General features: G+C 38.1%; 1 protein-coding gene and 1 long non-coding RNA gene across 2 annotated transcripts; both read left to right on the top strand.

Moving 5' to 3' along the window:
- On the top strand, positions 1 to 25,134 carry LOC134798604 (importin-11). Its single transcript, XM_063770967.1, has 19 exons — positions 1 to 134; positions 1,700 to 1,840; positions 2,208 to 2,428; positions 3,091 to 3,250; positions 3,324 to 3,570; positions 3,874 to 4,152; positions 4,686 to 4,867; positions 5,740 to 5,925; positions 6,491 to 6,590; positions 6,984 to 7,192; positions 7,961 to 8,158; positions 8,553 to 8,745; positions 9,091 to 9,231; positions 9,412 to 9,523; positions 9,842 to 9,935; positions 10,168 to 10,297; positions 11,493 to 11,622; positions 23,812 to 23,995; positions 24,349 to 25,134. The coding sequence occupies exons 2-19, from the start codon at positions 1,706 to 1,708 to the stop codon at positions 24,451 to 24,453; spliced, it is 3,006 nt and encodes a 1,001-aa protein (XP_063627037.1). The 5' UTR covers positions 1 to 134; positions 1,700 to 1,705; the 3' UTR covers positions 24,454 to 25,134.
- On the top strand, positions 14,335 to 19,062 carry LOC134798613 (uncharacterized). The gene is made up of 5 exons (XR_010145231.1): positions 14,335 to 14,915; positions 15,367 to 15,429; positions 15,511 to 15,570; positions 18,494 to 18,590; positions 18,939 to 19,062. It is a non-coding gene; the product is annotated as an uncharacterized LOC134798613 (long non-coding RNA).
- Positions 25,135 to 25,980: the final 846 nt, after the last annotated feature.

The raw sequence follows: 25,980 nt of genomic DNA on the forward strand, positions 1-25,980 counted from the left end.
AAAAAAATTGACATTGACATCTCGCGGCTGGTTATTTCGCATACCTAGTTCCATTTATCATTACAAAAAATTTCGGAAGCTTGTGTGGTGTTTACGATGAGTTATATCTTGAAATTACTTCTGTAACTATCTAGGTAATCTGATACTTGCGTTTTTGCCTTTAGATTCGTCTGGGTGTTGTAGGTGTGATGTGTAAGAGACGTAGGCCGAGCTAGGTTATGTTATGTCCTTTTTGCGGTGAAAAGCAAATTTCTTTATGCGCATAATATGTTTCTTTACATAAATCTCCTAGTTTTCCTTTCTATCGTACCTTATGTACTATAAAAGATTATTACTTGTACAGCAGTTTTGTCTTATGCTTAAGTAGTATAAACATTGATTTACATAGCGTTAAATCTGCGTAAGTAATAGATATGTATTGTGATGTTCGGCATTCGTATGACGTTACAGTAGTACAGTGGTAATGATGGTATTATAGTGTTAATTACCTTGCTTTGCGTCTTGCATTTAACCTTAGATGACCCTTAAGAGCAAGTACTTAATCAATAAGTTGTTATGACACACTGTTTTTACTGTTTCTTTAATATGGATTTAGAACTACACTCAAATTCAAAAGACTCATTATGAATGGCTTATACATAATACATTCTATAAAAAGGATTGTTTTTTTACCTATTTAACTGTAATTATTTCTATATAGCATCAAATTTACAATGTATTTTTAATGTTCTACCATATGAGACTGAATTGTAATGGTGAAACAATTTGCAATGTTTACAAATATACATTAGTTAACCTTCCCTTTCCTGTGGCCAACTCCAAACATTTAGCTAGTTTTTAATGGTTAGTTATGGTTTCTAGAAAACCCTAACACTCATGAAGTCCCACTCGCAATCTTGACAAGGGACCAAAAATCCTGACATGTAAGGGAAAATCCTGACATATGGCAAGCTCGCACCAGGGACACATTATACTAAAAAATCCTTGTATGACAATGGTCATACAAGGATTATACAATCAAAAGTATTACAAAGCTTAGTTTATATATTTTAAATATTAAAGTGACAGTTTGCTCAATTTACTAGCAATCATCCTTCTTTTGCTTAGAGCATTTAATAACCGGAGTCGCCTTTAAGAGCTTACCGCTCTGCCAAAAACCTTGCACAATTGTGCAAACTTGTATGGACTGATGTTTATCTGACATGGCCGCCTCACCAGCAAAAATCGACAGACTATTTGTACAGAAAATGGCAACCAAGGCATCTCCAGTTACAGTTACCTACTACCAATATTGTACTAAAAGATAGATTGGTAGGACATTTTGGATGTAGGGTGGTAATTTTTGTACCTAGAATATAAAAATAAGTTTTTGATATTTGAATTAATGTGTGTAGTACATTACATAAGTAAGAAATGTGTCAGATCACATGTAATTGCTGGCCTAGGCAAAGCAATTACATGTAATCTGAGGCTTTCATATTTACTTGCCGTGGTGTGTTATATAGTGTAGTGTATTTTGCGGTTTGACAGAACCAGAAAGCTGCAACTTCATTTTGTACAGCGGGCCAAAAGTTGACACTTTCCGTCCAGAGGGCAGAAAAAGAAATTTCAAACTTTTAGCACCTTCATGCAGTAGGGAAGAAGAACAACATTTACATAAATGTTAAACATTTAACATAACTTAAAATGTTCTCTATAGCCCACCATGGATCCAAACATCTACGCGCTGGTGCTAGACACCCTGAACCGGGCGACTAGTCAGGATGCAGAGGTGCTGAAACCAGCTGAAAAGAAGCTGCAAGAATGGGAGATAGAACCCGGCTTCTACTCTGTCCTTCTGGTAAATATGCAGCACTTTTATGTCTCCTTTTACTAATGAAAACATTTGAAAGTGTTCTATGCCAACAAACAATTTTTTTTCCTTGAGTCTAGCTCATTTTGAGCTGCATGTCTTATGCATTTTTTTATTATATCACTAGTGAATTAACAGTTTTTTCATCACTTGCTCGAAAAATACCTTATTAAATTTCATGCAGGTGTACTGAAGGACAAAGGTCTATTGTACCCGCGGGAGTTTGGATTGTAAAAAAAAAGCTATAACTCCCTAGGGAGTTATAGAAGTGCCCATAGTAGGTACTTGACGTAGCAGTAGGCAGGAAAACTTAGTGTGGGCCAAGTCTTACCTACTTATTATATATTTGTTACAGGACGTCCTCTCCAACCACACCATAAACGTGAACGTCCGCTGGCTCGCCGTCATGTGCTTCAAGAACGGCGTCGACCGCTACTGGCGCCGCAACGCGCCGCACGCCGTCTCCGAGCAGGAGAAGGAGAAACTACGGCTCGGGCTGCTCACTCCTAACGTTCTTAGTGAACCCGTGGCGCAGATAGCAACGCAGCAGGCCGTGCTCATCGCCAAGATAGCCAGGTAACTACAGCAGACAGCTAGGTATCTACAAGAACGGCGTCGACCGCTACTGGCGCCGCAACGCGCCGCACGCCGTCTCCGAGCAGGAGAAGGAGAAACTACGGCTCGGGCTGCTCACTCTTAACGTTCTTAGTGAACCCGTGGCGCAGATAGCAACGCAGCAGGCCGTGCTCATCGCCAAGATAGCTAGGTGAGACACTGACTCCTCATCAGAGCATTTTCATATTTGTTTCCTAAAAGAGCATTAGGGTGCCTCACCCAAAGGGTAAAAACGGGACCGTATTACTAGATTATGTATTTATGTTGCCGCTATAACAACAAATACTAGAAAGTACGGAACCGTCGGTGGGCGAGTCCGACTCGCACTTGTCCATTTTTTAGCTACCTAATCCAACGAATTGGTGCAAAGTTTTTACGAAAACAAATGCCATCTAACCATACAATACCTAAGCTGAATTTATTAGAGTATAGTAAAAAAAATTTACATTGATCAAGCCACTTGTGACTGTCTGTACAGAAATGGAAACAAGGAGTTTCTAGCATAGTATAATAATTGGCGCCCTGCGATATTGGGTAAAGAAAGAGCCCAGAAGAAAAATAATATAAGTTTATAATCAATTGTTGAGATGGAAACTTATCTAAAGTTCATATAACTGTATCAGATTGGACTGCCCGATGCACTGGCCAAACCTAGTTCCTGACCTGCTTGGAGCGCTGAAAGCTCCTCAGCCACTGGTTCAGCACCGTTCTCTGCTCATCTTCCACCACATTGTCAAGGCACTGGCTTCCAAGAGGCTAGCTGGGGATCGAAGGACATTCCAGGTATGTGCTAACACTCTTAAAATAATAACCCTGGATGTTTAAAAAATAATATCTATGTATAATATTCCCGCAGGACCTCACTAACACCGTATACTCCTTCATCCTGAGCCTCTGGCATGAGAACACCGAGCTCTTCCTCCGCCACATCCAAGAGGGCGCCACCACTGAGCTGATCACCGAACACCTGGAGAAGGCCCTCCTCTGTCTCCGCATCCTCAGGAAGCTGACGGTCTTCGGCTTCAAGAAGGCCCATGAGAGCCAGGATGCCGTGGCTTTCCTCAACGTGGTGTTCGACCGGGCTAAGACCAGTTTAGAATGCAGTAAGTAGACCAAAGTACAGTCACGCTTCGTAATTGTTGAGCCATTTAGGGTTCTAGCTAAATTGGACATTCTATAGCGTAAGTACTAAACTACCAATTTAGTGAGGACCCTAAATGGCTCAACAATCGCGGAGCGTGATAGTACCTAGTCCTAACCATAGCACAACTTCCAAGAGATGTTTAGGACCTAGTCACCGAAATCAGCGTCTTAGAGTAGGAAATAAAGAAGCGTTGACGCGTCTTTCGAAACCCTATATCAAACTTTAGTAACTTAAGTGTCTTATAAACCCTTTTTCTTTCAAGGAAAACTCCTCAAAGGCCGCGGCATATACCCCCTAGAACTCTGCGAGAAATTCATCATTCACCTAACAAAAGTTGCAATAGGGGTCCTAGGGGTCCACCCGTTCTCCTACGTGCCCCTAATCAGACCATCGCTGGAGTTCGCCATATACTACTGCTTCACGGAGCAGGGCATGAGCTTCGTGTACGAGCGGTTCAACATACAGTGCCTGAACATTGTGAAGGGAATTTTGCAATGTGTGGAATTTAAGCCGCCGAAGGGGGATCAAGTTAAGGAACCATGTAAGTTTTTGAATCATTTTAAATTGTTAGTTTCTTTCATTTTAAATATAGTCCCATCTGGTAGAAATTATCAAAGAAATGATGAAGTACTTATGCGAAAAATTAATTGGTGAATCAACTTTTTCATATCACTCGTTACCGTGGTTACGGTCGCCTGGGTCACTTTTAAAAACCTGGTTTTATAATATTTAACATAACCAAGACGTAACAGGTCATCTACTTAGCATATAAGTAGAACATGGTTAAAACATTTCTTCTAACCAACTGTGCTACTATTGTCTCCTGGCTGAGGGGACAGAATAGCAACAAAAAAAGTTAATTTTTGCATTAGTTTCTTTCATATTAAATATGGTCTACTATAAATTTGTTAAAAATACGGGCGACGTTGTGAGCAAAATTTTAATAGGAAATTTTTCAGAGTAATTTGCGTAGTATATTTCAGAATACGTTATCCCGCGCGATATCCTTATCTCCATCGCAAATTGATCCTGGCTTTACTCTTAATACGAAATTAACATGTATTATTGTCCAAGTGACCCTGCAAGCCCACCAAATCAAGATGGAAGTCCTGGACACTGCCACCGTCTGCCACATGTGCCAGGTGCTGGTGTCGCGCTACTTCCTGCTCTCGGCCGACGACCTCGCGCTGTGGGACGCGGAGCCGGAAAGTTTCGCCACCGACGAGGCTGGGGAGAGTTGGAAATACAGCCTTAGGGTACGTTATGCTTTCTTGGTGTCATGCTCAAGTTGTCCTATAGCGTGACGCTACTTTTACGTATTTATATTCATATATATCTGAAAATCCAAACGCTGAAAGTGTTTGGTAATTTACGTTCCACTCTCTACTCGTCTACTTCCACTCCCAACTAATATAAACTAGTGGCTCTGTGAGCTGTAGACCTCGCGAGCAGAGCTTTAAATTACATGGTGCTAAGAGCTTTAAATTACATGGTGCTAAGAGCTTTAAATATAGTAAATTACAAAAAAACAATACGAAATTTAAGTGTAAAAAAATAAAAAAAGTTATATCCCAGTATACAAATACTGGGGATCGAACCCAGACTCTCTGTGCAAATAAAAAAAGCGAACGTTTACAAACTGAGCCAAATAGTTTTTTGATAAGCTGACGAAATTTAGCTACTCATTCTCAAGTTAAAATTAGTTAAAAGTTAAAATTAAATATCTCAATACCTCCGAAACCAGCGAAATAAATTTTCTGAATTTTTGGCCATTTAATCTGTAAACATGACTCAAAAATAATACACTCTTATGATACCGATACGACTATTTGTTTAAGCGTGAGCTGTCACAACTTTTCCATTTAAAAAAAATTCAAAAAACCGGCTCGACAAAAAAAAATTATCGAATCATAGAATTCGGTTACAAAATTTCACGAGAATCGGTTAAGAATTGCGACCTGTAGAGGAGAACATCCGGACATACAAAAGCAAAATGCCCAAGTCAAAACGTAGACCTTCGCTACGCTTCGGTCAATTAGTTATCCCAACTAATATAAATGCCACTCCCCACTGCCTGCATTCACAAGGAGTTAAAATGGTTCTCTTAAACCAAAATTTTTCTTTACAGCCATGCACAGAAGCGGTCTTCATGGAGCTATTCCACGAGTTCCGCGACACGCTGGCCCCCGAGCTCGTGCGTCTACTCGCCGGGCTCCAACACACGCCGTCTGACGCCAGCGACCTTGACGCCATTCTGAAGAAGGACGCCATCTACAACGCCGTCGGACTCGCCGCCTTCGACTTGTACGACGAGGTATGATTATAAACCTTATTTTACCGCAATAAGGTGTACCTACATTAGCCGGGCTGCAACACACGCCGTCCGACGCCAACGACAAGGACGCCATCCTCAAGAAGGACGCCATCTACAATGCCGTCGAACTCCCGTTTTCGACTTGTATGACGAGGTACGATTATAAACCTTATGTTAACGCAATAAGGTGTGCAATTTGTATACTGTACATTAACCGGGCTGTAACACACGCCGTCCGCCGCCAACGATTTGGACGCCATCTTGAAGAAGGACGCCATCTACAACGCCGTCGGCTCGCCACCTTCGACTTGTACGACGAGGTATGATTATATTGATTATAGACCTAGTATCATTGCGATAAGGCTTACATTAGCGCCGGAGCTTAGCGCTTATACGCCTTCTGACGCCATCTATAACGCCGTCGGTCTCGCCGCCTTCGACTTGTACGACGAGGTGAGTGGTTTGTTTTCGCTGCCGCAATAGTCAAGCAAATTTGTTGATTGTAATTTCTATTACTCATATTTGAAAACGTAATTTAATGTAACAATAATATGTTTGTTGACAGGTGGACTTCGACGAATGGTTCACAAATGTGTTGAGCCAAGAGCTGAAAATAAAAGATGACAACTACAGAATAATTAGGAGGAGAGTTTGTCAATTAATAGGTATGTTTTTGTTAAAGTTTTATATATTCATAGATCTTTTTTCTTGGTGAACCATGCTAATATAACTTTTGTAACTTTGATTATCTCACAAAGTTGAATATATATGGCCTAAGAAAATAATTAAAAAGATTGTCACGAAACCAGAATCTACTACATATTAGCCAGACACCCTGTTTTTAACTATAATATAAGAGTATTTTTGAAATAATGGGCCTTATTATTCGCTGGGCGTTGTTGTTGGGCCTATAGTAACTTATTTATTAAATCTTTGACTTCGATTCGACGGCAAGTCGCTAAATCAAGAGTAATGAAACAATTTTATTTTATATTACACTTTTCATCGCTCGTTATTATAGGAAATGAATTCTATACCATGTACCTTATCAATCGCAGGTCAATGGTGCGGCGTCCGCGCCTCCCCCTCCCTCCGCCCCGCCATATACGGAGCTCTCCTCCAGCCGCTCGCGCGACCGCAGGAAGACGCGGCAGTCAAGCTAGCGGCCGCCGAGTCTCTCCGGGCCACTATAGATGATTTCAACTTCGATGTGGACCAGTTCGCCCCGTTCGCCCCTCACATCCTCGGCGCGCTCTACGAGCTGCTGGTATGTGATGACGCTGTATAATATATGTAAATGGTTACCTTTTTAACCATTTATAGCCCTTTTACGCATGAGAGGAGGCATGTGCCCAACAGTGGGACGTATAAATGGTTACCTACGATTTTGACGAGATCCTCAGTCCATCCATGGATGCTTTTCTGATTACGTCTTTCAATTAGCTGTCGGTCGCCACTCGAGAATTTATCTGCCATCGATCATTGATTAGTAAATTAACAATTTTAGGTATTAACCCTTCGTCTGTGTTGGTATAGGATCCTGTCTTTACCACTGTCTGTGGCGCGAAGCGAAATTTAAAGACCGTCGTCTGTGGTTGTTTAGGATCCTGTTTTTACCATCGTATGCGTATGATGAGGATCCGTATCATTACTACCTCTGCCTATTTTTTTGCGATTTAATACTTGTAATGAAGTAAATTTATGTGAGCGTTTATGGATTTGCCACCAGCATAGTTGGTTTCATTGTCATCAGCACACGATCTGGTAATAGGGACCAGGAGTAATCGAGAAAACTTTTCAGAGAAGAGGAACTAAAAATTAATAAACGGAATTCCGTAATAAAACACTTGTTTAACTGTTTTGACACCATGACTATAAATATTTTAGTGCATAAACGGTTTGTGAATTTGTTTATTGGGCCTTATTATTATGCAATGGGCCTCATTTGGCCTTCAGAATCTTACTTCGATTCTAGTTTAGTCAAGGGCCTAAATCTAAACCTGAATATGTAAACTCACAAATCTTTCCTTTCCAGGTGGAGTCGGAAGAGTGCGACACCAAGATGCACGTGCTGCACGTGGTGTCGTACGTGATGGAGCGCTGCGGGGCCTCCGTGGCCCGCGGCGGCGGCGCGGACGCGCTGTTCGCGTGCCTGCCGCAGCTGTGGAGCCACGCGCACAACCACGACATGCTGCGGGCGGCCGCGCTCGCCGCCTCCGTCAATCTACTTAAAGTATACATATACCGATCGATACGTTTTTCTGAGAAGTTGCAGTTTTTTATTTATTATGATTTTTATCAATTATGAATTTGATGGTTTTTTTTTTCAATTTTAAATTTTATATTTGTATAAATATTTAGTTTAGGGCCAGATTTTCGTTACATTGAGGTATTTTATCGATTGACTGAATTTATTGTACTCTGTAGCGATGTATCGAATGCTACATGCAAGTTCTTGAACCGCCTAATTGTGGCTTAACGTTGAATTTGGATTCTCATCCGTGTCTTGTCGACTCAAATCTATGAACTGCCTTTGTAATATAAACCATCACCTCTATAAAATGGAACTTTATTCTTTCGATTCTAAATAACAACTTTATCGTCTCAAAACTAACCTCTTTTCCCAGGCCATCGGAGAATGCCCCCCAAACATTCGTCCCTGGCTTCTCAACGTAGTCAACGACTCCACCAAACTGTCGGAGCCAGCGCACGTCTATCTTCTAGAAGATGCTCTGGATCTCTGGCTCGCTGTGCTGGAGACCTCTCACGTGGCTGACGCAGCCACGCTTCAGCTGGCTGAAAACCTGTGTCCCATACTTGGTAAGAGAAAAGTACACAAAACTGTCAGAAACAGCGTGGAAGTATCTTTTTTTGAAAGATGCACTGGACCAACGGAGCGGCAGATGACACTCACGAGGTTTCATTTGATCAAAATGTCCGTCTCTTCGCGGCTAGACTAAGTGTCATTTTGGCATGAATAAGTATATCACAACAACAGAGTGGTAAAATAAAATTTGGTTTGATTAATTGGTAACCAATCTTTTCTCTTTCTCAATTTCTCATTATATTTGGATCTGTTTTATGCATATTATACATATAGCCTACACACATATATATGTACCTGTTAATACGAACTTGAGAAGTAAATATTGTTTTCTTTTTCAGAACAAACTTCAGAGCACCTCCGCATAATAGTGTACATAATGCAAGCCTACACCCTGCTCTGCCCCGAAGAGTTCCTCCTGGGCGCCGGCGGCAAGTGCATGATGTTGTTAGAAGACATGCTCGGCGATATGCGCACTGAAGGTGGGTCAGCTCACCCCATCGTGAGTAGTCATACACTAACTACATAATAGTGTACATAATGCAAGCCTATACCTACTCTGCTCTAAATACTTCTTATTGGGCGCCGACGGCAAATAAATCCAGGTTTAGCAGTAAGTTTCTTTGTTGTAAACGTAATAAATGAATATATTTATTTCCTAGGTATCCTGACGGTGTTAAAAATGGCGGAGGTGTGCATCAGCGTAGCATTCCCTGAAAGAAACACGTTCCTAGGTGTTAAGGTCATATGGCCCATCCTTCTCAGAGTTATACAGTAAGTATTCTAGTTTATGCAAATACGAGGTGTTTTTATTTACGTTTAGCAATACTTTGTGAATGTGGGGCATACGGAATGTTTTTACTATGGGATCAAATTCAATACTGCGAAAAACGAATTCCCTGTCCCATTATACTTCGGTATCTAAATTGTATGAAACAGCCTTTTATCGGAATTTCGGATTGTTTATTATATTTTAACAACAAAACTTTCGTGAGACACAGAACACAGACATATCAAATATATTAAAACCCGTTTTTAATATATTTAATATGTTTATTATATTATTATTAATAATTAAAGTAAATATTTCAGCTGGCTAGATCTGGATGACCTGCCGCTTGTGTTGTCAGTGGAGTTGTGCCTGATGTCGCGAGTCATTCTGCTCTCCACCGATCTCTTTTACAAGGTAACACAATCAATTTACACCTTATTTTAATTGGACTTTTACTGTTTTAACAATAAAATTTAATTAATATATAAGTTTAGGTTTTTTGGTCGCAAGTGTGTTAATAAACGTTATATGAAACACGTGTGCTTTGGTCATTACACACATCAACTTTCTTATTGCACAATATCGCATGGAGTGTAATGACCAACGTAGCACACTTGCATCATAATGTGCTGTTGTGATTATCCAGGCGGTGGAAGAAGCAGCGGCCACCATGCCAGAATACGAGTCGGACCCTACGAAGGTTCTGGATAAAGTTCTTCACGTGTGGACTGAGAAGATGAACCTGGTCACGCAGGTGGAACGGTGGAAAGTTGCTGGTAGGTTCGGGCATTTAACAAATTTATGTTTTAGTGGATAGCATATTTTAATCAGTTAATTCGTGTACAATCATCATCTGAGGCATTACAGCCGCGGGTGGGCCTTACTGTGTACAAGTCCGAAGTTAATCTTAAAGCTCAAAGGGTTGGGGTTTGTAAATTTCAAATCGATAATTTGTTTTTACCCCACCAGCTTGTAAATGCTCTTTTTATTCTTTAAAATTGATGCATTTTATCCCTAAGGGTGGCAAAGTAATTTGACAACTTTAACTTCTAATAAACAAAAAAACTTTTGTTCTTTATGACATGAAAAGTTGAAAACATCACAAGTTTAACAACTATAGTTTGGTCCAGGACTGTCTTATTTCAAACATAGGAGAATCATACTGTCTTTGTCTTACGCTGTTACGCTATTACTAGCACCCAAAAAAGGGATGAGTATATTTTTATTTGTTTTTACTTATTGACAAGTTGTGTTTGCCAGACTATATGTTTATGTCGTACCGGGAAAGGAGTTGGAAGGCATACGTTTTTGACTACTAAGTGCAGTTTTGTATTTGTTTTTAAAGCATAATCTGGTTAAGTAGAACCGCTCATGAAGAACAAAATGATTTATTCAATTGTTAACCGACTTCAATATTTCAAACGGAGGAGACTTTCAATTCGGTTATGTTTTTAAAATAGTTGTTACTTCAGAACTCCGTCATTTCTTGATCGATTTTGATTTTTTTTATTGAAAGTATATACATACCTACATATTGGTCCCATTTTTGTCAAAACCCAGTTCTGATGAAGGGATTCATGAGGAATCAAGGGAACTCCTTAAATCTTAAAGATATACATATACTGATTTTTGTATTTTTATTAACAAATCAAGCATTTATATTTTAAAGAGTGACTATTGATCAAGTGGAACTGCTGTTGATGATCAAAACGTAGTTCGTTTTTTTTTAGCATTAGAAAGAACTCCACAGAAGCAAGCGTGCAGTTTTTGTCAGGCTTTTTAATTGTTAATAATTATTGAATTATCTAATGTAGCATGGTCAATACATATAATTTACTTCAAATTATTACTGCTAAAAGTGCCGGATTTGGAACCACAAGCTTACTTCTGCGAAGTTCTTTCTAATTTAAAAAAAAACGAACATTATTTTGTGCAGTATTTTTTTCTATTAAGATCATATGGTGTTGATAGGTCTCGGTTTGGCGGCGCTGTTGACGACACAAAACGCCGTGGTGTTGAGCCGCGCGCCGGCGCTCCTGCTCAACCTCGCCGAGGTGTTGAACGACGTCATGAAGACCGACGAGACGGGCGCGCATCAAGAGTGAGCGTCACTAAAGATTTATTGACCGTAATTGTAGTTTATGTGACTGTTACATAATGAAAGGCATTAAAATACGAGTGTGGGTTTATGAAACGAATGAAATGAGTTTCATAATAGTATCACACGAGTGTTTTAATGCCTAATTATGTACAGTTACATACACTGCTTTATCTACACACATATTATAAACTTTCTATGATATATTCACTAACCTCATATTACAGCCGACTTTGGAGCACTTTGCTCTCTGGCGGAACTCGCGGATATGAGATGGCGTCTCCGAAATATCTTTATCGCACATTTTACACGAAACTTTTGTTATAGTTATTTTAAAAATAACAAAACAAATTATTTTTTACTTACAAACTAATTAAAAGATAAACTGTACGTCAAATGGCGGCAAATGAAAACTTTTTTCACGCACGTCACGCATCCGTAGTTTTTTTTAATTCAAAGACAAACTAGAGTCGGGGTCGGTTACCATATCGTTCGATACCAACTTACATGCGAGATTTGTCAATATTGTATGCAATTGTCATTTGATTTCGAATAAAACGTCATCTCGATTGATATTAGAATAGGGGTCAAATCAATTTGCTTTTTTTTTCAGAAATGTTCGAAATTTTAATGCATTACTAAATCGATTATGATATAGTAATGAAGCTATTACCACATTTTCACAGATAAGAAATTTGCTGTAACAAAACAGATTATCGTAATGTGGGCCATTATTTACGGATTTTGAAGGCATCATAGGGAGTTTATGATATGTGTGTAGATCTGCGATCATATATAACCATGGATACCGCCTTTAGGAACATTACCGTTCAAATTCTCGGGCCAAATTAGCACACATACAAAATTACGCCTACATTCAAATAAGACGACGCGTTTACAGAGCCTGTAATCAAAGCTGGTAAACAAAATAAGAGTCATCTTTATTACACTAATGGACCTAATGGTACATACATAGCTAAGTGTAGATGAAATGCATATAATGTCAATAACTACCAATCAGCGACATTAATCCGCTAATAACCTTCTTGCTGTACGTACTGGCCGCTGAGAGTTCGCGGTTCATATTTGATTAGAATATGACTTGGACAGGGATAGGTTTATGCCATACAGTGAAGAACCAGTCAAATAATTCACGTATAATAATTTAATGCAGATTAAAATACTAGCAAAAAGCAGAGCTTTGTAAGGGCTCGCGGAGGTTTTCTACCTTAACGTACCGAACCGGTTGCTGTCCGGTACACCTGTCTGTTACAGCTTTTACTTTGTCCTTTAAAAACGTGTCCAGACGACAAAATTAAATTGCCAATATCATCCACACGTAATATACAATTTCATAAGTGCATTACATCCTACACGGTCGCCCAGTACTTTCTGTAAGGAACCCAACTGGCTTTCCTACATAATGTTGGGTCAGCGAGCCAATGTTCTTGAATTTATTTTTGCGTCCACTCCACAAAATTGATCGTAAAACTATCCCGTCTGGACACCTACTGGCGGTAATCACGCTGCTCCGCACATAAACTAACACACACAGTTCTACTAGGTACAGCCAGGGTCCAGCATCAGCTCTATCTTGGGTACTGCTCTTCCAAGTTCTCATTAAGACGTGTCAGATGACCAAAACAGCGTGTGCCTATGTTGCACCAAACCTGAGTTCCACTAGGTACAGCCAGGGTTTAGCATCAGCTCTATCTTGGGTACTAATCTCCTAAGTGCTCATCAAGATGAGTCGGATGGCCAAAACAGCGTGTGCCTATGTTGCAACAAACCTGAGTTCCACTAGGTACAGCCAGGGTTTAGCATCAGCTCTATCTTGGGTACTAATCTCCTAAGTGCTCATCAAGACGAGTCGGATGGCCAAAACAGCGTGTGCCTATGTTGCAACAAACCTGAGTTCCACTAGGTACAGCCAGGGTTTAGCATCAGCTCTATCTTGGGTACTAATCTCCTAAGTGCTCATCAAGACGAGTCGGATGGCCAAAACAGCGTGTGCCTATGTTGCAACAAACCTGAGTTCCACTAGGTACTGCCAGGGTTCAGCATGAGTTCTATCTTGGGTACTGTTCTCCCAAGTGCTCATCATGACGAGTCGGATGTCCAAAATAGCGTGTGTCTATGTTGCATCAAACCTGATCGAGTTCCACTAGGTTCAGCCAGGGTTCAGCGTCAGCTCTATCTTCGGTACTACTTTCCTAAGTTCTCATCAAGACGAGTTGCATGACCAAAACAGCGTGTGCCTATGTTGTATAAAACCCGAGCTCCATTAGGCACTGTCAGGGTTCAGCATCAGCTATCTTGGGTACTGAAAGTACTGATCTACCCAGTGATCATCATGACGAGTCGGATATCCAAAACAGCGTGTGTCTATGTATGTTGCATCAAACCCGAGCTCCACTAGGTACTGCCAGGGTTCGGCATCGGCTCTATCTTGGGTACTACTCTCCTAAGTGCTCATCAAGATGAGTCGGATGACCAAACCATAATGTGCCTTTGTTTCACCAAACCTGAGTTCCACTAGGTACTGCCAGGGTACTGGGTCATTTTGCTGAACTGCACGCCGACGTTTCGATTGGCGTGCAGTTCCCATACAAGTTGCAGTCGGGTTGTAGTCCGTCTGTATCGGCCCTAAGTCACTGAAGTTTGTATTAAGGCCGTTCCCTGAGCCAGAAATGTAAAAATACCCCAATAATTATCCTATTTTTCTAAGAAACGGTGATATTTGTAGACGTGGGAAAAATAAATATAATTCTTGATTATATTATCTTTAATAACACAGCTTTCGATACACGATTCATAACACTTCGCTCGATACAATTTATTCCCAAAGTAACCTCCAATTCGAATTTTTACTCCAACTTTACTCGTTTCTTTACTATGTGACACTATGAAACAAAAAAAGGAGAAAAATCAATCATAAGTATAACAGTAATTTGACAGCTTTAGAAAAACGATAATTAGAGGCAATATTTTTAAAATAAATAAACATCAACTAATTCTATCGTAACAAAATATCGACTCCGGCCTGCATGCTCTATCTCCGTCCGTCTTTCGAAATGAGACAGTGATGGCTGAGCGCTCGTGCCAGACGGACCTGTACTAGGTGTCCCCAAAACAAATATAAGATTTACTTATAAAAACTGTGCTGTGTTGTGTGTCCTAGTGATATACTGTGTGCACCAAAACCTTTAAGTTATAATGGGTAACAAGCAATTGAATAAAAAGAAGACATCTCGAAAAAGACAACTCGGAAGATTCCAACAAACAATGGAACTAACGTAAGTAAAAATGTATATTTATTACACAGTGAAATACGTAATTATTACTTAATTTAATATATACTTGATCGTACTAATTAGTAATCCATATAACTTGAAACATTCTAAAAATTAATAATCGCTCCATCTACCGGTAAACATTGTCATCATCTAAATAGCTTAAAAGGATATCGCGATTCGCGACGAAGTTTACACCACGCGGCACTAGCGCCGTTGCCTTGCACGGCAAAGACAGAAAACATTGCCGTCTATGTGTGCGTCTCCGTGAGTCGTAGTTGGTCGTAGTTACGCGGTTGCGGTGTAGTTGGCCTTCCTATAAATACGAGCACACAGTGATACATGTAACGCACACAATTAGACGCATAAAGCGTTCTTTTAGCAATCCATCCACCTATCGAGGGTTCGAACCTCAGCTCGTGATTCTAAACTTTTTACTTTTTTGTCTTTCTAGGAAAAGAAGAAAATTGGATAATTTCACAGCCGAACATGATACTATATCTTTAGACTACATCGAGTGAGTATAATTATTTGACTTGTGCTTTTTAGCCCTACCTACGTAACACAATACACTACTACAATTTATCTTTATTTACAGACTGCAAAATATGGAAATGGAATCTCCGATTTCATCAACCACTGACATTCAAAGTAACGAGTAAGTTCTAATTCTAATTGTGGCATTATCTATGAAAAGGGACCTTATTGTCTATGGCGCTTACGACGCACTGCGTCGCACGGCGTGGTATTTATATCAGAGCATCGTTAATAATGGCGGAAGCGCCATCGACAATAAGGTCCCTTTTCATAGATAACGTCACAAATACCTACCTACTCAAGTACTCACAGCGGCGGCGTACGAAAAGACCTTAGTTAGATTTAGATACCTACTGTTTTCCTATCAGTGCAGATGCTTATATCTTTTTATGAATTGAATTGATATTCTCAATTATTTGGACATATTTTGTACTTATTTTCCTAGATGGCTATTAGTAGTATTAGTACTACCTACTTAGCAAATGTTCGCCGAAAACTAAATAAAATGTCGCCAATCAATAATATCGTACGAGATACATTGCCCTCATCAGTTATTTGATATTCTCCAAGAGGTACTTAATTTAAAAAAACCGGCCAAGTGCAAGTTGGATTCGCACACGCAGGGTTCCGTACCATTATGCAAAAAACGGCAAAAATCACGTTTGTTGCATAACTATTTATTTTATTCTGTTTTTAGTATTTGTTGTTATAGCGGCGATAGAAATTCAATCATCTGTGAAATTTTAAACTGTCTAGCTACCACGGTTCATGAGATACAGCCTGATGACAGACGGACAGACGGACGGACGGACAGCGAAGTCTTAGTAATAGGGTCCCGTTTTTACCCTTTGGGTACGGAACCCTAAAAATGTACACTGATAGAATGTAATAGGGTTGCCTGAGTAAGTCCCGGAAATTAAAATCCCGGGATTTACCGATTGTCCGTACTTTCGTTATTCTTTTACGTATTTTTTAATGAACTGGTAGTTATTTTATATTATACCTACCCTACACAATAGTAAATGATTTCCTTTTCTTGAGCGTGTTGACCGATTTTTTATTTTAATAAAACTAATAATCTTGGGCAATTATTTCCATTTTCAATTTCTCATTTACCTGTGATAGAGCATTTTTAGGGTTCTGTAGCCAAATGGCAAAAAACGGAACCCTTAAGGATTCGTCATGTCTGTCTGTCTGTCCGTCCGTATATACAGCCACTTTTTTCTGAAACTATAAGAACTATAGGTACTGTTGAAACTTGGATTTTCCAACAAAAATAGAAAAAAACAATACATTTTGGGGGTTCCCCATACTTATAACTGAAACTCAACATTTTTTTTTGCATCAATCCCATACGTGTGGGGTATTTATGGATAGGTCTTCAAAAAATATATTGAGGTTTTTGATATCATTTTTTTCTAAACTCAATAGTTTGCGCGAGAGACCACCTCCAAAGTGGTAAAATGTGTGTCCTTTAACTTATAAAATAAGAGAATGATAAAACAAAAAAAAATATATATGATGTACATTACCATGCAAACTTCCACCGAAAATTGGTTTGAACGAGATCTAGTAAGCAGTTTTTTTAATACTTACGTCATAAACCGCAATTTTATTATGTTAAAGCCTGACAACAGTTTATTTAACCCTGAGATAGTGTCGCTGCAAACAGCTTACGTATGGCAATAATGTGCGTACGTCATGTATAGTCGGGGTAGTGGGCATTGGCTTCATGTTGATACTCGTATAATGTCAAAACATTGCTTACAGAGAATTCGGTTCTTTCAATTTACCTATTCGTCAAAATCTGATTCTAAATATTCAATATTTATACATATATTCTTCGTTTTCTGACTCTGACGAAGTCTGATTTTCATCAGATGTTGTGTCGCTTTCAGGACCACCAACCTCGATTATAAAACGTTCAGTCTCCAATTCGATTATAGGATTTTTATCGTTGATCTACATAAACCTTAAATGAAATATTAAAGTTTAAACCAAACAACTAACCAGTTCAATAAAATCGCACTATAAAATGTCAATACCGGTCATGTCAACAACCAACTTCAAAACATTGTTTATTGGAATGCTATGTAATCCTTCGTCTTTTTTAAGCTGTATGTATTTGATTGCATTCACTACAATTTTTTTCGCATCTTTGGTAATTTTTTTTGGCATTTTTGTAATGAAACCGTTTATATTTGAATATATTCGTAGATATTTTCCGTTTGTTTACATCGGTGACATTCGATGACATCCAACGTTCGTTGTCAAACAGTACTTGTTGCCAGTAAAAGAAATTAGTACCATTGAAAATCCGCAAAATGGCGAGGGTCAAATAAACTGTTGTCAGGCTTTACTTGCTAGATGTTACTATTTGGCTACTTTGTTGCTACAAAGTATTTGACGCCGACTGTACCTGTAACCAGCACAATGGTTTATTTACTTTCAAGTAGTTTTCTCCGTTGTCATCACTTGTTATAATATAGGTACCTACATAAAAATTTTGAAATTAGTCTGTCTCACTTTTCGAAATAACTGCATTTCTGGAATGCTGCGTTTTGCGGGTCCATGATCAATTTATGAAATAGTAATGGACTAATTTATAAATTGAGTGATGTTGTAAAGAAATGACTGGCTGCTACAATTCTTCGACCGACAGATTTGTCCGGATGCTTAATGAGAGGCAAAATGTGGCTGTTATTGTTCATCATCACTTGATGATAAAAAATAGTGCGAAAAATAGTTGACATGAGTTGCGTATTACCTATTCTCACATGTATCGTACAACGTTTTACAGTACATATAGCCCTATAGGTTAACTGGAAGAGATCCCTCAAAGGGATAAGTTCGCCTTTGTACTTCTTGCTAATTGTATGTTATTTTTAATATGTCTTTTTGTACAATAAAGAGTTTACTACTACTACTAGCCCTTTAAATATTTGACATAGTTACGTAATGTGTGTGTGCATTATCGCACTAGTGCGGTAAAGTCCATATGTGCTGTAAAACATCATACATTTATTTAATTTTGGTTTTGACAGTGAGGCGACCGGCTGAAACATTTTGAACCCACGCATTGCACAGGTGGATGACACTTATCGGGTTCCTAGTATATTAGAGGAAGAAGATACCCATGAGGTAGGTGATTCATGCTAATTATGCTTATTGATTGTAGAGCAGAGAACAATTTTACCTTTTGTACTAACTACCTAGCTAGAATAACATTGTTTCAACTTCGTGTGCCAGAATTCCATCGTAAATTGATTTATCACAAGATTCGTAGTCATTATACAGGGTCTTACTTTTATTTCTCTCGTTGGTTCTTTACCACCGGTGCTTTATATGTACAGTCGACGTCAAATATATGTATACATTTTTCACCTTATTACAAAGGAGTATGCTGCAGTAGGTACATATCTTTGACGTCGACTGTACATGATGTGACAAATTGTAAATGCTAACACATACAATATATTTTATTTTCAGTTACAAATATCGTTCAATGTGGAAGAAGAGCTTCCTGACAAAACCGTCGGTCGAAGAATTGTCGCAGTTAGTTACCATTCGATTCGATTCCTCGCATTTTATCCAATAAAAGATTGTATGGAAACTATATACATAAACGCAATATTTCACCGACAAAATCGCAATTTTCTTGTTTTGTTCATACTTCAAGATGGACTCTTTGTGACCTTGACGTCACGATCACATATCGTTTTGTTCGGGGCGTTTCGCGAGTGAAGTACGACTGTCGGACTTTGACTATCATTTCTGACTTTTGTATTCCTTTAATGCAATGGATCCCATATAGACTTTTGATCCTAAAGACAAACCTGATCGATTGATACCATAAATGAAAATTAGTCATCTATTATCGATAAGTATATATGTTTTTCTTCATCAAATTATCAATAATTTTCATTTTTTAGATTGTTCCCTCTATAAACTCCTAATAGTCTACCTTGGTGCCAAATAGGGAATGCAAATCAGTTATTTTTTGTATGGAAATAATCGGTTATTAACCGAAACCGCGGTTATTTCCATACAAAAAATAACCGATTTGCATTCCTTAGTGCCAAATTTCAAGTTTCTAGGTCAGCTCGAAGTGGGTTAGGTTTTTGATCTATTAGTCAGTCAGTCACAAAAATGCCGGTTTTAAAACGTTAATTTATGAATAACTGTTAGAGCTACGTTTACGAAATTTTGTATTCTAGACAAGATAAGGGGCTTGAATAAATGTGCAAAATTGCATGTGAGTAGGTAAAAATGGTAATAAAATTATCAATAGGAAGGATCAAGAAGTTGTTGCAGCCAGAATTAAGAATTTACCAAGGAGAGGACATGTCACTATCATATTTTAATTCATTTTAAAATGTCATTCAGATTATCAATAAGAGTTTCTTATACCGTATTCGAATTAAAAGAAATATTTTATTAATAACACAATTCTCTCTAGTTTTTGCTCGTATTTAGTATACAACTAACTAATTATTCGTATAAAATTATTTATCGTAGAAACACTCGTATAGTTTCAAAATAAGCTATTTTATTTTGTTGGCATTGTCAAACCCATTGACTATTTTTGTTTTGCTTTAATATATGGTCAGTCGTAAAAGTATTAGCGTCAGCAATGGATTTATATAATGTATTTCTTTAAAAAACATGATATTTCATGCTAAGTAACAGAAAACAGTCAAATATTGTACCGGAAATATTAGTCCCGAAAATCCCGAAAGTACCGGGAATTTAATTTTGAAATCCCGGTTCTTTGCTTGGCTCTAAATCCCGGGAATTCCCGGTACTTTCGGTACCGGTATTTCCCGGGAGCAAACCCTAGTATGTAGGACTGTAGGTACTGTAAAACGTTGTACGATACATGTGCCAATAGGTAATTCGCAACTCGTGTCGATTCAAAACACTCCCTTCGGTCGTGTTCGAATTTATCGCCACTCGTTTCGATTTTCCTATTTGCCGCACTTGTAAACGTAATGTAGGTAAGTACTATTACAATATGGTGCTACTTTACCGCATTAGTGCGATAATTAGCACATTACGTAACTATGTCGAAAATTTAAAGGGCCATATTATGTACTGTAAAACGTTGTATGATACATGTGCGAATTACCTATTTTTCGCACTTGTACCGGTATGCCCTAATTAGGGTTCCGTACCCAAAGAGTAAAACGGGACCCTATTACTAAGACTTCGCTGTCCGTCCGTCCGTCCGTCCGTCCGTCCGTCTGTCACCAGGCTGTATCTCACGAACCGTGATAGCTAGACAGTTGAAATTTTCACAGATGATGTATTTCTGTTGCCGCTATAACAACAAATACTAAAAACAGAATAAAATAAAGATTTAAATGGAGCTCCCATACAACAAACGTGATTTTTGACCAAAGTTAAGCAACGTCGGGAGTGGTCAGTACTTGGATGGGTGACCGTTTTTTTTTTTGCTTTTTTTTCGTTTTTTTTTTTTGCATTATGGTACGGAACCCTTCGTGCGCGAGTCCGACTCGCACTTGCCCGGTTTTTTTTTAATAAATATCGATGATATACCTGCACAGTATACCTAATAAATAATGATATTATAGAAAACTTGCAGTCATTAATTTGTTTAAATATAAACTGTATTTACACCCTCATAATTAAATATTATTGAAATAAGAGTTGACTTCATTAAAATGAATATTTAATTTGCACTATGTTTCATTTATTTTTCCAATTTAACTTTAACGCCATCTATGAGATGCAGCATGCTTTTTTCAGTATTTAGTAATACGTTTTACAAATCAGTGTCCTGTTAGTTCATTTAAGTCGCTACTTCTTGCGTGGCGCTGTTGTATCGTCATTGTATCTAGGGGCGGGATGGGTGGCGTGAGGGGAGGCTCGATTGTAGATTTCATTTGGGTACGGGAACGGCCTTAATTATGCTTATCATTATTTATAATTTTAGCAGTTCCAAGCAATAGTAACACTAAAGGCGCCATTCATTAATTACGTAAGACAATTTTTGCCAGCTTTTAATCCCCTCCCTCCCCTATGTAAGAAATAATAAGAATAGGCTGACCCCGTCCAGCCACCAATATAATTTATTTTCAAAAAAATATTTTTATGAATGTTTATTTGGACCTGTACAAAGGTACTTGAGCTCGTTTAAGCTAACTCAGCACCGTGTTTGATAGCATAGAGTGTGGAAGTATTATTTTAAACGTCATAATTTCATAGAAATTAAAAAAAATATCGCATCTTTGTGATCTTACTTAAGAACTATGAAAACCCCCTCCCCCCCCTTGTAAGAAAAAATAAGATATGTTCGACCCCCCTCCACCCCAAAATCGTCTTACGTAATAAATGAATGGCGCCAAAACTGTATCTCGAACTGAAAATACCCGATTTAAGTTTGCTAACACAACATGTCTGATCATCACATCGTCAGCGTCACAAAACATACGAGTAAATTTACCTCCGCAGTAAATATACAGCAAGATTGATTGTTCTAGTAGGTATTCACAAAAACTTAATTGCTAAAATGGGAATCAAACCAAGTGAAGCGAGGTGGGTTGAATCCAAAATTGTACCCACTTTGGTATTCATCGTTGTTAATGGGGTAAGCGCCATCGACATTATTGAACTTGAAAACACCACATAGGTATCGTATTGTCTGAATACCCACAACACAAGCCTTCTTAAGTAGTCAATTTGTATAAGAATGTCCAATATTTATTTATTTATTTATTACTAACGCCATCTGTTAGAGAAAGAAATAATTAACATTAGCACGAATGTTAATTCATCATTTTGCCAACAGATGTCGCTAGTAGTAATACAAAGTGTTATTACTTTATTTTATTTTTTTAGGTTTATAAAATGATATTTTTATGTTTGATAACACATCTAGACATGAATTTAAATTACTATGTTAAATTTCAAACCTAACAGTGCAGTAGTTTTTCCGTAAAGTGTACCACAAGAATGCATAGTTCGTCGATTAGTGATAGGGCTCGCTTCGCTCGCCCTAATAACTAGTTAAAATGTTGTTATGACATGACAGACTAACTCAACATAAGTAAATATATCATTGTTGTATAAATGTATTCCGCTATAATAAGTATTTTGTATATTTTATTATCAATCTGCATGGCAGTGCGAAGTCACGTTCAGGTATAGTCTGTCCGTTTTTCTAAGATCAAGTACGCCATAGTAAATGTATGGCGAACTTGATCTTAGAAATCGGACTGGCTATACAGTCTGCAAAATTTACATGGGTACACGAATCGGGTCAAAAATATTTGAACAGGCGGAGTCACAATAAATCCCCACTTTCAGTTCAGAATATTTTATATGTATATAGCCGGTCAAGCAAGTTTGTCAGTAGAAAAAGGTGCAAAATTAAAATTTTGTATAGGACCACAGCCGTTCGCGCGCTTACATTTTCTAAATTTCCCGCTCTTATAATATTTTAAACTTTCGCGTTTTGAACACATATTAACTCACATTATGCGAAACGAAACTGATTTACGTCGGTAAATCAAGGTAATTGAATATAATTCGCGTTAGACCCGTCTATAATGTGAGTTAATATGTTTGCCGCTCTTTTCTACTGACGGAAATGGCTTGAGAGAGAACCTACATATATGTGACAGTAGAAGGTGGATTCAAATGATCAACATGGAAAATACAAATCTGTAAGAAGGAATTTATTACTACATTTATAATTATATAGAAAATACCTAAACCAAACACAAGTTAATAAAATAGTCTACTTCATTTAGCATAACACCATCCCTATTATCTTCGCAATTTAAAAAGTCGTATGTTGTTATGAAAGTCGTATGCAGTTGTTACGTTTTAGCTTAGCACGGTAGTATTGAAAACAAATCGTCATGTTTTTTCCAAATTCTACTGAAGTTATCTGTTTACTACAAGTGAAAAGTGATTCCACTGTCCTTGGTATGAACTAAAATAACTTCTGCACCACTTCACGACACATGAATATATTTTTAATTACAAAAAAACGTTGTTTTTATAAATCAATTTAGCCATTTGTCACTGACTGTCATCTCGGTGGTACTGAGATTGCCAATCGAGCAGTTTGTAAGTACCGCCTATCGCGGGGTAGTTTGCGTTGGGTCATAATTGAGCGGACAGAATACTTCCATGTATAGCATTTCGCTGGTGTAGATAAAATAAGTTTAAGTAAATATAGTATTTCGAGTTCGATAGTCGACAAAGACGGTATCGAATACAATTAAAGCGATCGCATATTGTAATTTTTGTATATTTCCGATGGGATTAATATCGTAATGGTTTTTGAGCCATATGACAGTACATATATGAATGTAGTGTTTGATGTTCGCAGTAGTCTAGTGTGCGTGGGGGGCTCCCGGCCCGCGTCCCCGCTCGAGGGCCGCGGGGGCGCGGCGCGCTGGGGCGCGGGCGCGGCGGGCGCCGGCCCCGCCGCCCCGCACGAGCAGCGGCGCAGAGCGACGGCCGCCACGCATCCCGCACACGCGCTAGATCTACGAGCCGTTACACATCATCAGGTACCTCTACCGAATACGTGTACACCCGTATGTAGAATACGACTACTCTACTAGTCTGCGCACCTTCTTCCTTTTCTTAACCGCCCTCCCCTATAGGGGGTAACAGGGGTGTGAGGAGATCACCTTGCGATAAACCTTCCCGACCGTTATTAGCTAGCGACGACGGCGGCCTATAGAACTTATATTCCTAGCTCCCGTCGTAGCCGCTACAGAAAATAGGAATATAAACTTTTCCAAGCAAACTTACGATTGTAACTTCTTACATTACCATAGAAAACGCATGCCGTAAACTCCAATATTGAACTACATAATATATCATGTGAACTTAACCCGACCCTACCTATTATTCCCAGTTGGAGACCCTCAAAGCCCAGGTGGGTCCGGAGACCTTCGACCGAATCCTGCAGTCCACCGACAAGGAGACCCTGCAACAGATCAGGGAATACATACCTATTTGAATATATCTCATCTAAGGAAAGATAAGGCATTTCAATCACCACTCGAGTTATAGTCAAAATCGTTCATAACCATAACCAATAAAATTTCATATTTGATATATTATTCGATATAGACTTCCTATAATATTCATACTTGTTTGAAATTTGTTAAAAACTTATGTCAGTGTATAAGTATCGCTTAGTTTAAGAGATTTTTTGAATAATTTATCTCATGAACTATACAGAACGCGAACGGTGATTGAAAAGTGCCTAAACAAGTCATTAACATTGCGTCGTATCTTATATCGTTTCATTAAATTTTAAAGTAATTATAATTCTAGCATGATCCATCTGTACTTTTACTATCCCAGGATATACATAAATTGTATTGTAAGATGCGACGCAATAATATATCATTATATGAAACCGATTATCGTTTTTAAGATGTACATTTTGTATTACTATATTTGTTATTTGTTTCGTTATTTTTAAACAAACAAGTGTTTTCTATACAGATACAGACTGACGTTAAAACGTGTTTTTTGTTAAACACTAAATTTTTTGTTATTTTAAAAATTACGTTTACTATAAATAATACTGAACATGTATATGATTGTGATATACTTACAATTTCCTATAATAGCTTTAAATATAGGAGGAATGGCATTCTGTACAACTCATTTGTAAGGATCGATGATTTAATAGTTAATAAGTAAAAACACTTTAGAGTTGTGTATTCAAATGGTGTACAGAATGCCAAGCTAGTTGTAGAAATATAAATAATGCACATGACTAATAAAAGTGAAATGCAGCTGTAATCGAAATAAAATTATGGTTAAAAGTGAATTCGTGTAATGGAAGGTTTTTAATAACAGCAAAATAGGGGCCTCAAGGTCTGGTTGAATATTCGAGCATATAAAAATACGTCTTTATCCTTAACGAATTATAGATACTTATCAAATATAATTGACGCACTATTAAAACACGTTTAAATGGGTCGTTCAAGTAATTTATGTCGAATATCGCTTGACATGTTTCGATTCGTTTCGAGTAATGGTGCTCCCACACTGGCAGCTATATAACGTTATATAACTGCCAATCTAGGAGCACCATTACGTACAACAGCAACACAAAATATCGTAACATGTAGAGCAATATTGAACCAAAATTGCTTGAGTGATGCGATTTTAAACATGTTTGAGTCTCAGGAGTCTTCTAGTTAAAATTGTCATTTTTAAGAATCTAGTTTGCTAGTTTCAAAAATTGTGGTTCTAGCCCTAACTAAACACTCGCAATAAACTGTCATTCTATCATTAGATATAGAAGACTATGTTACTACTATCGTAGACTCGCATATATAACATTTTCATCATTGTTAAAGCATTTTACATAGTATTGTAATGTTGAAATTGGTAAATTCTAACGAATATCGACTTATAGAAATAATAATATGACATTTAACTGTAGTTCTGCTGTGCCTATTTTTTACGCCGTGTATGTATTTTGTAAATATAAGTCATGCGAAATATTATAATACATAACAAAAAA

The sequence above is a fragment of the Cydia splendana genome, chromosome 17 (assembly GCF_910591565.1).
Source record: "Cydia splendana chromosome 17, ilCydSple1.2, whole genome shotgun sequence".
Lineage (NCBI taxonomy): Eukaryota > Metazoa > Arthropoda > Insecta > Lepidoptera > Tortricidae > Cydia > Cydia splendana.

What these genes read in the sequence shown, in the direction of transcription:
- LOC134798604 (XM_063770967.1), top strand. Translation starts at nt 1,706, where the DNA reads ATGGATCCAAACATCTACGCGCTGGTGCTAGACACCCTGAACCGGGCG. An exon ending in GCTTCTACTCTGTCCTTCTG is followed by an intron (nt 1,841 to 2,207) that starts GTAAATATGCAG and finishes TATTTGTTACAG; the next exon opens with GACGTCCTCTCCAACCACAC. An exon ending in GGAACGGTGGAAAGTTGCTG is followed by an intron (nt 10,298 to 11,492) that starts GTAGGTTCGGGC and finishes TGGTGTTGATAG; the next exon opens with GTCTCGGTTTGGCGGCGCTG.